General features: G+C 40.0%; 1 protein-coding gene across 1 annotated transcript in view; it reads left to right on the forward strand.

Moving 5' to 3' along the window:
• The first annotated feature begins 469 nt into the window (after nt 1–469).
• Nucleotides 470–16,474, forward strand: part of si:ch1073-396h14.1 (disintegrin and metalloproteinase domain-containing protein 10) — a 30,694-nt gene continuing 14,689 nt past the window's right edge. Inside the window, exons 1-8 of the mRNA XM_063467712.1 lie at nt 470–530; nt 2,815–2,962; nt 3,210–3,328; nt 3,943–4,098; nt 9,235–9,320; nt 10,128–10,247; nt 14,421–14,513; nt 14,793–14,961. Of these exons, the coding sequence (XP_063323782.1) occupies nt 470–530; nt 2,815–2,962; nt 3,210–3,328; nt 3,943–4,098; nt 9,235–9,320; nt 10,128–10,247; nt 14,421–14,513; nt 14,793–14,961 (952 nt within the window). The remainder of the gene's footprint in view (nt 531–2,814; nt 2,963–3,209; nt 3,329–3,942; nt 4,099–9,234; nt 9,321–10,127; nt 10,248–14,420; nt 14,514–14,792; nt 14,962–16,474) is intronic.

A 16,474-nucleotide genomic window follows, 5' to 3' on the forward strand; every position in this document is an offset into this window, starting at 1 on the left:
TGGGGCAGGCTCTGGGGAAATTTCATCTTGAGGACCTTTAGTTCCTTAAAATTCAACTTTTATCCTTTTTTATTAGTAATAATTGATCCCCCCCCCCCCAGAATATGCTGGTTGTGAGGGCTGATTTTTTTTTTTTTTTTTATCTTTTGTCTTCTGAACTTGGACATACCAGAAAAAAAAAGTGAGAATCTCTGCGCTATGCTAACTATTTGAGAAACATATCTCACAACTTCATTTGAAAGCCTTCCTGCAACTGCGCAGGTATCTGTTAGCAAACAAGTCTGAATGTGCCTCTCCAGTGTGTCAGTGTTCATATCTTCCTGTGTCATGGCTTGAATTTTATAAGTAGTCACATTCCAGTGTGGGAAACCACAGGTACGAGATAAGCCGAAGAGAAAGGTAAGGAGAAATGAGATGAGAAAGACAGAGAGAGGTGAGGAAAGGAGAAGAGCGCCCCAATAAGGAGACGATGGGGGTCCAACACTGCTGTTTGCTGCTTTTGCTTGTCGGCTGCCATGAATGGATTACAGGTAGATTCTAAATACTGTCTGAATAAGAGGTCTTAGAACTGCACCTAAAATAAGCAGGGCTGTTTGTAGTCACATGTGCATATGTGAGCGTCAGTCTGCCTGAGTGTCTGTGTGTGTATGAAATGGCTGTGTTTTGGTGGACTGGTCTGTCCTGGGCGAGACATGTCTCGACCTGCCCCCTCAGGAATGCTGTACAGAAGTGTGCTCTTGCAAAGTGTTATCAGCAGTGGAGAAAAATGTTTTGCTCACTTAGTCTTGCTTATTGGAGTGCATTATAGTGTATTTATGCGGGAGTCACTCATGATGGGCAACTAGAAATGGCTGCAAGCTACAGGGAATTATAATTTTCTTCCCTCAAGGGTTTCTTCAGTTAGCCAGAAAACACTCAGTAGATGGCAGATTAGTTTTAGGCAGACAGACAGTTAAAATTGTTGTGATTATGCCAAGATGATATTGTCTGGAAAGATTATTTAGGATAAATTTGGGTTTATTGCTGGATTTATTTTTCCCCTTGGAGCATGAATGTGCTTAGCAAAGTTTGTGTCATTATAATCTTGATCTGAAGTCATGTTGAAGTCCAACAAGTTATGTATATTCAAAATGTTTAATATTTCTTTGCTTTAACAATGAAACTAATTAAAAAAAACTTCCAAAAAGAAGAAAGATATTTTTGAGAATTTAGAAGCAGCTACTTTTGATGCTCTCATTCAAGAGGGGTAGCCCCACATATCTGATTTGGCAAATTTTTACACCAGATGCTTCCTGGCACATCCTCCAAGGAATATGTATCTACGTGTCTTGGATTGGATCTTGTTTTGTCATTGAACTGTGGATGTTTTCCTTACTATGCCCATGTGTAAACCACTGCACTATAAAGCTACTAATAGAATGAATAGCAGACTTGGATTCATGTCTAATTTTAAAGTAACTTTTTACAAACCCAATGCTTACTGAGAGAGTGAATGTTGACACTTAGTGACAATCACATTTCTGGTTTAAGTTTACATTAATAAAGCACAGCAACATTTATTTCAAAACCTTAGCATCTTAGAATGGCCCTAGATAACAAGGCATCTAAAACCAAGGAAAACATCATGACAACTCCAAAACAACTCCCCTGCTGTTTAACCTCCTACAGCTGCAAAAACAACTTGCTGGAAAACAACACAGAGTTTAAAAAAACGAATATGTCTCCTGTAATAAACAAGGATTTTGTTAAAATAGGAATGTGTCATCTGCATCAGGATTGACTTTGTGGTGTAGCGTGCCAAATATAAATCACTCTGTAAAGGCTGCTTACAGTCATGACCAAGCTTTGGCAGTGGTGCAAATTTGGTACCTTCAGATTTTGTTCATCTGATCTTTTTGACCATGTTTCTATTATATTTCGAACCACAATGGGATATCAGCTTCTGGACTGTTATCTTTATTTATGGCATACTATTCCTGCCTTATCAGTGCTTGAAGCTGGTCAAGTGTTTCTGTTTGATCCCCTGCTTTATAAGGACCGACCAAAGGTTCTCAGTCGGATAAGGTTTAATGAGCTTCTCAGTTGGCTAGCATGGAGGCGTTGTGCTTCTAGCATTGGTGCCTCACAACAAGAAGGTTTGGGGTTCAAATACACCATCTGGGTAAGACTTTTCTGTGTGGATTCTCTCTGAGTACTCTGGCTTTTTCCCACAGTCCAAATGCATGCGGTTTAATTGGTTATCCTAAATTGCCTGTAGGTGCGAATGGTTGTCTGTCTCTGTGTTGGCCTTGCAACAGACTTGAGACCCCACTATGACCACTAATTAGATAAATTGAAACGGGTGACTGGAACTTCTCAGCAATAGGAACATAATGTTAATTTGATTTATTGTAAGCCTTTAGTTATCACTTTTGCTTTGTGAAATGGTGCTCTATCATTTTGAAAACGGTACAGATTATCACCAAATTGTTCCTGGATCACTAAAAGAAGTTGGTCTTTGTGTGTTCAGCCCTTAAAAACTGGGTGGTCAAGCAGATGCCCACAAACTGTAATCAACTACAAGTGCGGATAAGGCAGGAATAGATCACTATCAATCAGGATCTGGCTCAGATGCTGATATCCAGCATGCCATAGAGAATTGCAGTCATTATGAAAAAGAGGAGCCAGCAGTTCCAAAACATTTCGTCATGATTTTCTATCTATTTCAAAGAATAACACAAGCTGTTAAAATCAGAGTAACCTGAAAATTAGAAACAAAAATACTTTCAAAATGTTGCTTTTCCTCAGTAATAGGAACATCTTCCTTTCCAACAGGTGCTGTGGGTAGCATGAGTCCTTACATAAAGTATTACGAGGGCTTGTCTTACGACAGGGAAGATCTTCATAGGAAGCACTTGAGAGCCAAGAGAGCCACACAGTCTCAGGACTATACACTGCATTTGAATTTTACTGCTTTTCACAGGTAAATTCATATTTCTGTCTGGGCAACTGGTTGAAAATGTCTGTCTATATGCAACTCTTTGGTTAAACTAATAGGAAATACCTGGCTGTGCAAACTCTTTGTTGTTGCTCCTAAACCTGTAACACATGTCAGACATTAGTCACTCATTAGTCCATATATCTCAGGAGATTATAGATCTGCATACTTCCCACAACACTACAAAGCTTTGACCACATCTGTAAGCTGTTTGTGTTTTTCTTCCCTTCAGGATTTTCCACCTGCTTTTGAGGCAAAACAGTGCAGTATTTTCTAAAGACTTTACATTGGTCAGTGAAAATGATTCGACGTATGTTGATCTTTCCCACATCTACTCAGGAATATTAGAAGGTAGGTATCACAGAGATGTCTTGTCATCCTGCAGACTCCAAACAATTTGTCTACATTTGCAAAAAAAAGAAAAGAAAAAAAAAGCAAAGATCTATTTAACCAATTTCACTACAATCAAAATTTAACCTGGGCTATATCTGGAAAGTTCCACCTGAAGAAACATCTTTAGTAATAGCTCCACATTGATTAGGCCAAATTAAACCGTGCTGGGCACAAGGATAAAAGATCCTCTGCAGAATTTCAAAAGTCCTCATTCAAGTCTCAAGTTTCAAGGTTTATTTTCATATGCAATGGAAAGAAACAGGTTTCCCTGTACAATGAAATTCTTTCTTTGCTGTCCACAGATGGCAAACAGAATAGATAAATAAAGTGAATGATAATTTAGAAACCATTATGAAGAACTACGCAATGTACAACAAAAGACATACAACAGAATATGCAAAAATATAAAATTATTTAAAAATAATAATCTGAGCTGCAAAAGGCTGATTTCTCTCTTACCCCATACCTCACCTTGTGTGTGCAGTTGCTGCCCCCTGTATTCAGGTTTCTGTCAGTATCAAATATAATCTCACCTCTCTCTAATCCCCGTCTCTCCTGCCCTGGTCATGCAGGTGAACCTGCCTCCGCCTGCCATGGCTCTGTGTTACAGGGACAGTTTGAGGGAACTATCCATACAGAAAATGGGACTTATCACATAGAGCCATCTGACAGATACACCAGCAGTCCAACAGACCACCACTCGATAATCTACCGTGAGGACGACATGGGTAAGACTGCTTCGACTTCAATGAAAAGGTTGTCCTGCACTCAAACTTCTAGTGCCTCTGGAGTAAGGGTCCCAGTAATGCTCACTGTGCAGGATATTTGTGCATTTGCAATCCAAATGATACACCATGACCTGAATTTCCTGGCCTTTGGCATAAACATATCAATAGCTTGATTAACGGCCCTTTTGGCAGTTTTACAGCAACACATCTTTCCCACTATTTTTCATCCTCAGTGCTCCTCTCTTGTGTAGTATCTGCAGCCTGTAGTTCTCAAGCTAATGTTACTAGAGGTCAGTGTAGTACCCGGGGACCTTATAATGTAACAGAACAGCTCTTTAAGAGGGGGTGTAGGGGCCCTCACTGCCTGGGCACTGGCCAAAGAAAAGACAAACCGAAGATGGTGTGACTCTTGAAACAGGAGGGGTAGGTGAGGCTTGGGCCTAAATCAGAAGGAAGAGGAGTGAGAGAAGGAGGTAGGTTTCTAAAATAAGGAGAAGAAGAAAGAAAAGCAGTATGTGGTGACTTCTTCGGGGTTTGAGGGTTTTGGAGACAATTTCTACAACAACAGATTAAGATGAACTTGGGTTTGGCTTAGGATCATATGATCTATGGGGGGTACATCAGACAACTGTCAAAGAGTATATGAATCAATGTGGATGCCAAAATGTGATTCCCTTGCTGAAGGTGCACATTTGCAATAGTATCTGAATTTTTCCAAGAAAACTTTTTACTGGAAACATAATTCACATTATGCAAGAAACCCCGTCTCCCCCCACCGTTTCTCCAGAAGTCTGCACAGACTCCGCGGCTGCCTTTCCTCCCTAATCCTCCTGCCGTTTCTTCAGCGTCTTTCAAAGCTGTAGCCAAACTTTGCATGCGATAGCATCGCAGCTGTTAACATCCTGCTCTTTCATTCACAAGGCCAGCATATCTGCAGGAAGCTGTGAAAGATTTTGCAGATGATAAATAAACAATCAATGCTTCTAAACAAAGTGGTAAATTAGACCACGAGATGGGTGACATAATGCGTCTGCTCTTGTGTATATTTCCACTTCCCGTGGGTGTCGTGTGGAGGCAACAAGGGACACATGAGGAACTTTCAGTCCCCCATGGGATACTGGATGCCATAACATGTTTCAAATCTGGGGAACAGGTCAAGCCAAGAGCGGACATATTGCAGCAAATCATCATAGTGCAGTGTGGTAACATTAAGTAACATATGAACAATGTGCGAAGTCATTTTGTGTTCACTGTAGGAACCCTTCAGCTAATCTTCCGCCCGTAGATGATGGTCAGTATTGTCCTGGTCATTTAAAAATGTGAATAAAAACTCAAATTATAAGTATCTATTTTGGCTAATGCAATCATTCCGTTAAAGGTCATTAAACTACATGCAAAAATTTAAAATGCATAGACACACCTTAGGGACATACCCACGTACTAAACACTAAGTTATGCATGTAAAAAAGGCAATAATAAACAAATTTGTTTAATTTCAGGGCTGCATAAATAAAGATAGAGGAAACTGGTTGCCCCCTAGATGTTTAAAAAACAATTATGTTGCAAAAATGCAGTTTATAACTGTCAGTGTAACAAATTAACAATACCAAAAAGGAAGGAAAATTTTTAGTTTTACATTTTTATATTTAGATTTTTTTAAGTTTACCTAAACATATCATTGACTTTCCATTGTGAATATGAGAATTTACTTTTTAAAAAATTCTATTTATTATGAATCTTTTTAGCCATCTAAGCCATCTTAAGTACTCTGGAAGTACATACAGTGTTTCAGGGAATGTGTACTCATTGCCCCTGAGATCGTGCATAGGGAGTAACCTGCAGTTACTTCCTACTGCTAGGGAGTAGCCTAGGAATGATGGGTAATTATTAACCTCAAATTCCTTTTGGTTAAATGAAAAGTAATAAATATCCACATTTATTATAACTTTTAATGTTTAACTGCTGGGTCCTTAATTGCTCCTCCAAACTGAAAGTGCCTTTACAATCAGGAAGTAGTCGTTGCCCACAATATATGTCCTCTTCAGAACATCTACTGAGGATTTATTTTACATTTTGTAATCTTCCAATGACATAAATGGACCATCAAACATCTACTTTTTTGTATTTACTGATCTATTACATGCAAGTTTGGAGAATTTGAGAAATAACTCTCACCCCGGCTGAACTCCTGATATTCCAGCAATACAAGAAAGTCATTAAACATTTGAGTCGGTGCTAAAGTCGCTTCAGTTGTTGCATGTAGGTGATGCTCTGGATGGAAAATGCTGATGTAAGAGTTTTTAGCTCTTGAAAATGATAGTTGTCCTTTTTGGCATGTAGCACAAAAAGGGAGGTATTTTGTCTGAGCTTTGTTCTCACTGCTTAAAATCCTCTGTTTGGTTCAGGTGAGGGTGCTTCCTAATCCGAGCTTCCAGGAGGCAAGTCTCACATTGGGTAAATCTGCACAACAGGACCCCACACAGACTTTGCATTTTGCTGTTTTAATACAATTTAATCTGTTCCAACGTGGCTAGACACTTGAGTCTCTGCTGATTAATTCAGAAAGGTTCAGTACATTTGTGAAAATGGCTGAAGATGCATCAAAATGTTGTTACATTATTTCAAACAAATACTCAGCAAGTGTCATTCATAGTGGGAAGTACCTTTAGCTGTATTTAAGTTTCATAAATTGCATAAATAGAGAAGACGTGGGTTGATGAGAAATATCTGAAGTAGGATCGCCAAGCAACTTCCCAGTTAGTGTGCAAATGACATCATTGGGCAAACTGTGACTCCACTGAATAACTGTTAGATCAAAGATCTAATTTTGGCAACGACCATGTGTTCATGAGTAATGTACACCCGCTGGAAACAGTTTATCTGATACGACTGTATCACAGATGATGCTTGTGACACTTATACTTTTTTTAAATTAATATTTTGACAACAATAAAAGCGAGTACAATAAGAGACAGAGGCTATGGGATAAAAGAAAGAGAGGTCTAATGTCCAAAATGGGCCTGGGAAGGACAAACGACCTGCCCACTGTGTACAGCTGGGATAGGCTCCAGCCCCCCAGAAAATAGAAGGGGGGTCCAATAAGCTCATCTGGCCCCTAAAACAGTAACTTTAGGCCAAAAACAGAGCTCTCCTATGCACACATATTTTATTCATTTCCAACCTCAGTGCCTGTGTTGGACCTGCTCCCAAACAATCCAAATCTCTTCACCACAATGCAACAATTTATGCACAGGAAGAGCATCCATTAAAGATTTAACTGTTCTGTGATTGTGTGGCAGGATTGTAATTTTGGCTTTGTGTGTAAATAATGTAACTGTTACACTAAAAAGCTGGAATAAGACTTTGACTCTGGATTGGATTTTCTACATTTTTCTTCACGGTAGAAGTGGCTTCCAGCAGCTGTTGGAAATGAGGGTCTTGGCTGAAATGTGACACTGATTTTTTTTTTTCATCTGGGAAAATCCTTTTCTGTTTGCCCTGACTGTACAAGAGGCCATTCCAATTAAATCCATTTAGTTGCTGTCTTTGGTTTCCAGTTGAAAAAGGGTGTTTATTTCTTAACAAATATTATAAAGAAGAAACTATTTGCTTGCAAGTTTGACTACACAAAGATTTGTCTTCTGCTGTGAGACTCTTCAACAGACTAAGGAAGAGAACATGGACATGTGGTCTGGAAATAATTCAGTCTGTGGGTAGTCGACACCCAGCATTTAGGCCTCCGCATCTATATCCACCCCCACTCGTGCCATGTATAGGATGAATTACGGGTTTCTGATTGGCTGAAGGACTTTGGTATAATGGTGTGATCCAATCATGTGTTCTCTCACTGTAGGTTCATGCCTGAGTGTCTCTCACACACAAACTTTGCATTACCCCTTAAAGTCACTTATCATCATGTCATGTGACTCTACTGTAACTGTGGATTTCAATAATATTTGGTCAACATTAATGCAGAGTGGATTACATTACTTTCCATTTGCACTGGTTTCCTGACTATAAACCTTGTACTCTTTCAGTGTGAGCACCTTTTGACTTCTTGCACTTTTGTGAAATTCTGCAGCTTTTTCAATGCAACATGATGCGCCAAAACATGCAAAACCCATCATTATTGCATCAGATTGAATGAGACAGCCTTCCCAGAGGTGTTGCAAATCACAGACAATGTTTTAATGAAATCAGAGCAGCAGTTATAACATCATTTCCACATGTGGCTCCATTGCTCTCACTCCAGACCAGTGTGCTGGTTTCCAAATGCAGGTCTATTTATATATTGTGTGAGGGTGCTTCTGCCCGTGATTGCTGCACGAATGGTCGCTCACAAGGACCCAATCCCCAGCTTTTGTTATCGTTAGCAAATTCAAGAGTGGAACCGCATGACTGATCTGCATCATGTGATGTGATTTTCGTGCAAGTTTCCAGTTTGAGGGCCTTTCACTTGATATTTTAAATATTCTGTTGCTCTTTGTTCTAATTGCTGATATTAACTTCCATTTGGAAATGACTAAAAATAAATAAAATGAAGTACAGCAGGAACAGGTCTAAAAGAGAGAATTTCAAAATTTCCCAGCAAAATCCAGAAACAGCTGTAGATTTTTTCTTATTAGAGGAGTAAAGTCTTTATTGTGACCTCATGCAACTATTTAGTAGAGAATAAGGATCGCACAGGTACAGGGTTGGGGTTAGTTCTAGCAATCAGTACAGGCAGGATGTTTTTCTGTGCAGTCCAGTTCTTACATACCTATATTCAGTATTTGTTCACTGATCATTGCCCCTAGAGAAACAAACATGCAGAGCAAGTTATTTAACATTATCATGTCAGCACAAATATTTTCCAAAGATCACACTTTACATTACATCATGTGTTTATTTTGATCTTTCTCAATGTCTCTTTTGTTCCAATAAATTTGAATAGTTGCAGGTGGAGCAAGCCTTTGATCTCTGCTCAGTTATTTAGTATGGCTGAAGGGAAAGCAACGTGAATAAACGTGCTCAAGGACAAGCGTCACTCATTGGCTTGGCAATCTGCAACTTTCTGTGTATCTGGCTAAAGGCGAGGTAGAAGAACAGTGCAGATTCAGTATTTTTGTGACTGTAAATATCTGTGTTTGTTACTAGCTCTGTCATACATGACGTCTGCCCCCGATGGATTCTGTGCTGCAAAAACTCTAAACGTCCTCGCCCAAAACCTCAGATCCAGTCAGGTATGATCATCCAGACATAAACTGAATGAGGGATCTACTGTATCCACTTTCCTTCCGTTTCCTTCTTTGTAATCTTTATTTATAGCCAATCCTATAACTGTTTTTGGAAGAAATTCACTCATGTGTCTGATTCATCTTTTATAACTGACCATTCATTCACTTTTATTGGGCCTCGTGAGTCACCGAGTAAGTTACTGTTTATAACTCCAGAAGGCTGTTATCACACCGCCGGTAGCGCGGTGACCAGCAGGGAGCTGAGCGGCCGCCTCACAGGCGACCTTGGCTGTAAAATGATAAAAACAGCTGTTATAAACATCTGCTGTATCAATTAATCTAATATTCCCCATGGGCACGTGGAAAATTGTTAACCTATGACCAAGTGGGTGGTGCTCTCAAAGTCTATTGTCAACAGTGGATGTTGGGACATTGGTATGAATCCATTTTTAACAACATACCTCCTGTCAGAGATCACTTCCACTGTTTGGTCATGAGATGTTCCCAACAGATGTTTTTCCCATTTAAGCATCCAAGTTGTGTTCCTGCCACTACCTGTCCCCGCTCCCACTAGGTCATGAGTACGAGCTCTGTGTCAACATTTACTTTGAGAAAGTCTCACTTTCATCTGCTTTCACTTTCTTAAACTCGTGTATGTGCAGTTTTTGCCACTTCATGACATCTTTCTCCCTAAATCAGATCTGTAATTTCAGTACATTCTGTTGAATATTTGCTATGGAGAATAACAAATTCAAATCGGTCTCCCATCGGTTTTTCTTTTGCATCACGTCCTTGCATTTTTATCCACAGGAGGCACCAGTGAGCCGGGCGAGGAGAACTCTGGATGAGTCAAAGACCACCTGCCTCCTCCACGTTCGTGCAGACTACCTCTACTACAAAAGATTCAAGTCTGTCGAAGCGGTTGTGGCTCAGGTGAGAAGTTCAAAACTGCTTTATTTGCCACTTAAGAAGTTTGGCTTCAGATATTCAGGATTGCTGCAAAGGTTAGAAATATTCACAAAAAGCTAAATAGAAACATGTAACAAAAAAAAATAAACAGAGCTAAGAATAGTTAAGTTTCTTTGTGCTTTTTTGACATCACAAACAAAAGATCCCCTGCCTTTAGGGCCACAGGGCGCTCGTTTAAGAGCACAGTGTTTCTCTATTGGGACATCCTGCAGGAGCATCAAATCACAGCACATTTCCCCTCCTGTTGGCAGAACTCTCCACGCTTTGTTTACACACTCTTAACTGCATTCGGTGTCCTGGATTTTGGGTACACGGGTCACTTAGTGTCATTCGTCGATAGTAAAACCTTATCCTAATGAAACAAGTGCAATCATTAGTCAGACTTTAAATTATCATTCAAGCCTCTTGTTTTAAAATACAGGCAGACAAAAAAACTGTATACTAAATCTATGGTTGTTTACTGCTTATCATCCTTTTTGTAACTGTACCAGCTAGTAGTTCAGTACATGGTGTCAGGCTTTACCTGCTATCATATTATTTAAATATTAAAGCAGCATTATGCTGGGCTAAGGTTGGATTTTGGTCACGACTTAAACTTTTGTCTGATTTTGTATCAACCAACATCAAAGGATTGAGTGGACAACAATTTGTGCTGCATTATTTACCTTTGAGATAGTCAACAATAAAAGTGTTTGCTACCTTGATGCCGAACGAAGATGCAAATACCAGGCCCCGCTCTGACGCACACAGCAGCCGTGGCGCAATGCACTGCAGGGACATTATGTTGCACTGGCTGCAAACATGGCTAAATGAGGCTCTGTGTCAGGTGCAAAGACCTGCACCAGAATTGTTATCATTTTTCTAAATAGTTTCTTCAGTATGTTCTTTAAAACATATAACTGACAACTATAAAACTGCCATGCTGAGAACAAGGTGAAGTTTAGATGTTAAATGCATGGTAAATGGTGAACTGTCCATGCTTACCTTGCTTTATCTTGCCTTCCCTTTTTCACCAGCTCTTTGAAAACTGAAGCCAAGCAGATAATAACTATGGCTGGCTCTGCCTACCCAAACACGGTCTTTCACATCAGAATCAAAGTTTTAGAAAATCATTGATAAAAATTTGATGAATGGTAAACAGACTGGTTCTTCTATAGTGCTTTTCTGGTCTACCTGAGAACTCAAAGCGCTTTATGCTTTGACATAGGTGAATTTTCTCCAAGCACGACATCCCAGTACACTTCAGATCCAGCCACACCCTCAGACAAAACTGGTTTATCCCAAGGACAAGATTGTAAAACGCAAGCTAACTATGTAGTGCAGTGCGGCGAGGAGTGCTCAGACCTCTACACTGGAGAAACCAAACAGACACTCCATAAACCAGGGGTCCCCAATCTCAGTCCACGAGGGCCAGTGTCCCTGCAGGTATTAGATGTGTCCTTGATCCATCACAGCTGATTTAAATGGATAAATTACATGTCTTGAAGTTCTCCAGAGGCCTGGTAATGAACTAATCATGTGATTCAGGTGTGTTGACCCAGGGTGAGATCTAAAACCTGCAGGGACACCGGCCCTCGTGGACTGGGATTGGGGACCCCTGCCATAAACACAAGGCACAACATGGAAGAGCCACCTCGACAGGACAAGATTCAGCTGTGCATCTGCATCTAAAGGTCAAAGGTCACTCTTTGGAGGATGCCAAAGTTCACATTTTGGACAGAGAAGACAGATGGTTTGAAAGAGGAGTAAGAGAAGCCATCTATATCTGCTGTGAACCACCATCTTTGAACAGAGGCAGTGGCTTACAACTCCAACTGTCTGCCACCTACAGTGCAGTTTTGAGATCCCTTCCCAGGCACCTCAGCACCCACTTCACATCTTGCGTCAGATGATCTCAAAGGATCACTTGAAAGGGTGGGGCAAGGTCACACAATGGTTTTACCTGAAACCTCTGCTGATAATGACTCACACCCTTTTTCACACTTTGGCTCATGTGGTTAGGCACATGATCAATAGTGGGTCAATGACACACTGAAGGGACAACTCCCACTACGGATTAAATACCTGGCACTCTCCATTTGGTTTTAGAACTGAAGAAGCTTCTCTGACCAGAGGTGAAACAAGTCCAGTCACTTTCTTCCCAAGCTCCTTAGACTTCCATGACCTGGATGACTGAGAACCTGCACAGACATATTTATGTATCATTCATCCATTCACACCCATTTATACAAGCACTGCTTTCTATGCTTAAATGCTTTCTAGGCCAAGCTGGAGGTGGCAGAGCTGATGTTCGGATTTTCACTGGGAATGACCAAGGAGAGGATTAGTAATAAATATATCAGAGGTACAGCTCAGGTTGAGCAGTTTGGAGAAAGAGTTAAAGTGAAGGCTGAGATGGTTTGGATATGTGCCGAGGAGGGACTGTGGATATACTGGACAAAGAATGTTGAATATGGAGCTGCCAGTTAAGAGGAAAAGAGGAAGATCAGAAAGAAGATTCATGGATGTAGTGAAGGAGGAAGGTTGATGTGACAGAGGAGGATGCGATGGAGACAGATGATCTGCTGTGGTGTCTCCTAAAGAGAGCAGCTGAATGAAGAAGAAGAAGGCAACTAACTTCTGATTGGGTGGAGTTATCCACGGTGCATCCGCTCATTTCTTTATTTTTAAACAACACATAAAGCTTAAAGTATGAAAATCCCTCCATTGTAATGTTGTACAACTGTTGCAGCTGTAGTAAAAACCAACTCTGAGCTTACAGATGCAAACTAAAAACATTTTTAATACTTTCCAGTTGAACAGGCATTGAGTTTAAAGGACATGCCGGGCTAAAATTCAATATCAATTCAATTTTATTTATACAGCACCAAATCACAAAAACAGTCACTTCAAGGCTCTTTATATGGTAAGGTAGACCCTATAATAATAAAACATACAGCAAAAAAGCCAACAATCATGTGATCCTCTATGAGCAAGCACTTTGGCGACAGTGGGAAGGAAAAAATCCCTTTTAACAGGAAGAAACCTCCGACAGCAGCAGGCTCAGGGAGGAGCGGCCATCTGCCACGACATCAGCAGACAAGCAGCTAAAAGCTTACTTTCTGCTGATGTCCCCGCATTGCCTCAATGCAGTCAGAAACATAATCAGACCGGAGGTCACATGATGCGTTACATTTAATTGAGTTTAGTTACAAGATGATACGATAATGCAAAAACCCACTTCAGTATGATTATCTTTCTGATTCCTCCGAATTAAAAACCAATAAAGAGTCATTATTTTTGTGATAAAACAAGATAAGTGCACAGATGTGAGTTCATGCTCCCACGAATCTCTTTTTTGACTAATTAAATCTCTTATTAGTCAAAGTCAAGTCAGTTAATGAGTAAGTCAGTTTGTCCTTAGTTTCCTTGTTATTCTCTCTGGAGTTTCTTGTGCTGTCCACCCTTTCAGCACCTCTTTGACCCGCCTCAGATTCTTTCCACCTTAAACAAGCACATTTGTTGTCTCTGGTTCAGCGCCAGACCTTTGTTGCACAGAGTGAGAAAATATACTGTAACTGATGCCGTGATGGGATCGTTGAGTGTAAATAAGCAAAACGTTGTTGTCAGAGGCTCCTGACCCAGTTTGAATGTCTCCTACATCCAAGCTGTCAATATTTACATTCATGAGCATTTCCCCACAGGCGCTTTTGTACGTTTGTCTCCTGCTGTGCAGAATCAAACCTCCGCATGTGACCGGTGTGCACATGCTTTGCTGAAACTGTTACAATCTGTGCCAACCGCAACAAAAACACCCAGTGCTTTATAGATTACCTGACACGACACATTTACATATATAACAATCACATTGTTGTCAACAGATTTCTATTGTTCAATCTTTTCAAATCAGCAGGAGAAGGTTATCTTCAAGAAGAAAATATCAGTTATAGCACTGAAAGGATAAAATGCTAAACCTTCTAAAAATCCTGTTTTTATTTATAAATGAAATAGAATAAGTTATTATGATATATCAGTTAATGTTTTCATTTTTCCCTTTCCTTGTCTTATTGTGACTTGTTAAAGGCAAAAAAGCTAATTTTTTTTTAGCTTAACTCCAGAGAGATTCCTGTTGTTCTTGCATTAACTGTGGTTTCTCAGGTTGCCTCGTACATCCGGGCCGTGAATGACATCTACGACAAGGTGGACTTCAGTGGAATCCAGTTGATCAACTTTAAAGTCAAGTCCCTCAGAGTAAGCTTCAGAACAGTGCACAAACTCCACAAACCTTTGAGCAATGTTCTTCAGTTGCTGATCGCTGATAACACAGTGAAGCTTTTACACATTCAAGATCATGTCATGAACAAGCTTTTTATTGAGATACTTGAGTTCATGCATCAGTCCGTGATGGTGCCTATGTGTCTTCTTCTGGGAGTGGAAGTGAGTCACAGCAACAAAATAAGCTGAAATACAGGACCTCTCTCAGAACTGTGGTGTGTTTGATTGTTCCTGTGTTTGTCTGACTGTCTCCAGGTGATGACAGAAGAGGATAAAAATGACCCGCTGTCTCCTCTGTACATCGGCCCCGAGAAGCTGCTAAGTCTGTACTCGGAGAACAACTGGGGCAACTTCTGCCTGTCCTACCTGCTCACTGACAGAGACTACAGTGGAGTGCTGGGGCTTGCCTGGGAAGGCAAAGCCGGTGAGTCAGAAGCACTTTGGCACTTTTACAAAAATCATAAACACATGACTTCTTCATGTAACTAATGCATATGCAGCATGGTGGAAACACTGGTTTCCACAGGTACCATAAATGTAATATTGTGTTTGGTTTCCTCACAAAAGAAGCACAAAAAGAATTTGGAACACTTGTTAGGCTACGAATGAACCTTTACTCATTCACTAGATAATGCACAGAGCGAGTCAGGCTCCTGGAAATACGTCCACTGTTTAATAGACTACAAAATCATCATGTAGCTCTCCCTACAGACGTTTTACGAACCATCTATTGACTGAGACCATCATGCATTGGACCAGTCAGCGTTAGCATTGCAACTTTGCCACCCCAGTACAATGATTTAATTAACAGCTATTAAAACATCAGTATAAGCTGTGTTTTGGCTCCTGAATACGAGTATGAACTAAACTCTGGACTTGGAGGAACAACTAAACATTTTTCAAGAATTGGACAAAATAAACTCATTGTTGTTCCACGACACAGAGAAATCGGTTCTCTTTCTCACAGGTAGCAGACATCATGATGCTATCTTCATCTTGTGCACTATCACTACTGATAACATGCTGCTGCTGGTAACTACGCAATGTGTAGCACAGGCAGGACACAAGCAACACTCACTCGCTATGAACAAAATAAATAAAATGAAGTTTAAAAAAGGTGTTAGACAGAGCAGGTGTCCAACTATTACTTTGAGTTTAATCTGATATGAATCTAACTTTAACTGAAAACAGTTTTACAAAGACCAAATAATTTCATTATTTATTAAAAATCCAAACTTTTAGCATTGGTAAGCATTTTTCAGCAGTTAATAGAGATTAAAATATTTGCTGGAGCATTGCTGTACTGAAAAATTAAAAAGGATGCATTGAGAACATAAGCCAGGCTCAGCGTTATGCAAATACATTATACAGAATTATACAGAATGTGTGGATATGAGACAGTCAGTGTTAAAAAGTTTGTAACCTGGAAAAGGAATATTTAAATAAGAATGTGCATTAAATGAGGTATCGAAGTGGGTGTAAGAACTATATATATAGAAACACATATGTTTTATTATGTGCTGGTTGCCCTAAAATGCATCCGAGCATAGTTTTCCTTGTTCAAATGACAATGTTGCACAGTTACAGGAATTAGACAGCTCCCATTTCAATGCTTTCATACATGCAGTGTTCGGGTCATTGAAGTAATAATCCTCAGTTATTCACATACAAACCTGCATGTTACACAAAGCATTTCTTTTGAAAACATGATGAATTTATTATTTGCATGTAAAATAATAATAAATAAACTCCCATCCCACTTTGCCACAGTATACCTGGATTAGTTCGTACTGTTCAAGCATTAGTCAGCTCCCGTAGATGTGCAGTATCATTGGTGTGCTAGAAGGACTTGACCACATGTATGAGAACTGTTGCGGTAGGAGGTTCTTGCTTGTTTCTATGTCTCACATGCAGCATTTGATTGGTTAAACTCAGGG

Source organism: Pelmatolapia mariae, linkage group LG23, assembly GCF_036321145.2.
Source record: "Pelmatolapia mariae isolate MD_Pm_ZW linkage group LG23, Pm_UMD_F_2, whole genome shotgun sequence".
Classification (NCBI taxonomy): Eukaryota; Metazoa; Chordata; class Actinopteri; order Cichliformes; family Cichlidae; genus Pelmatolapia; species Pelmatolapia mariae.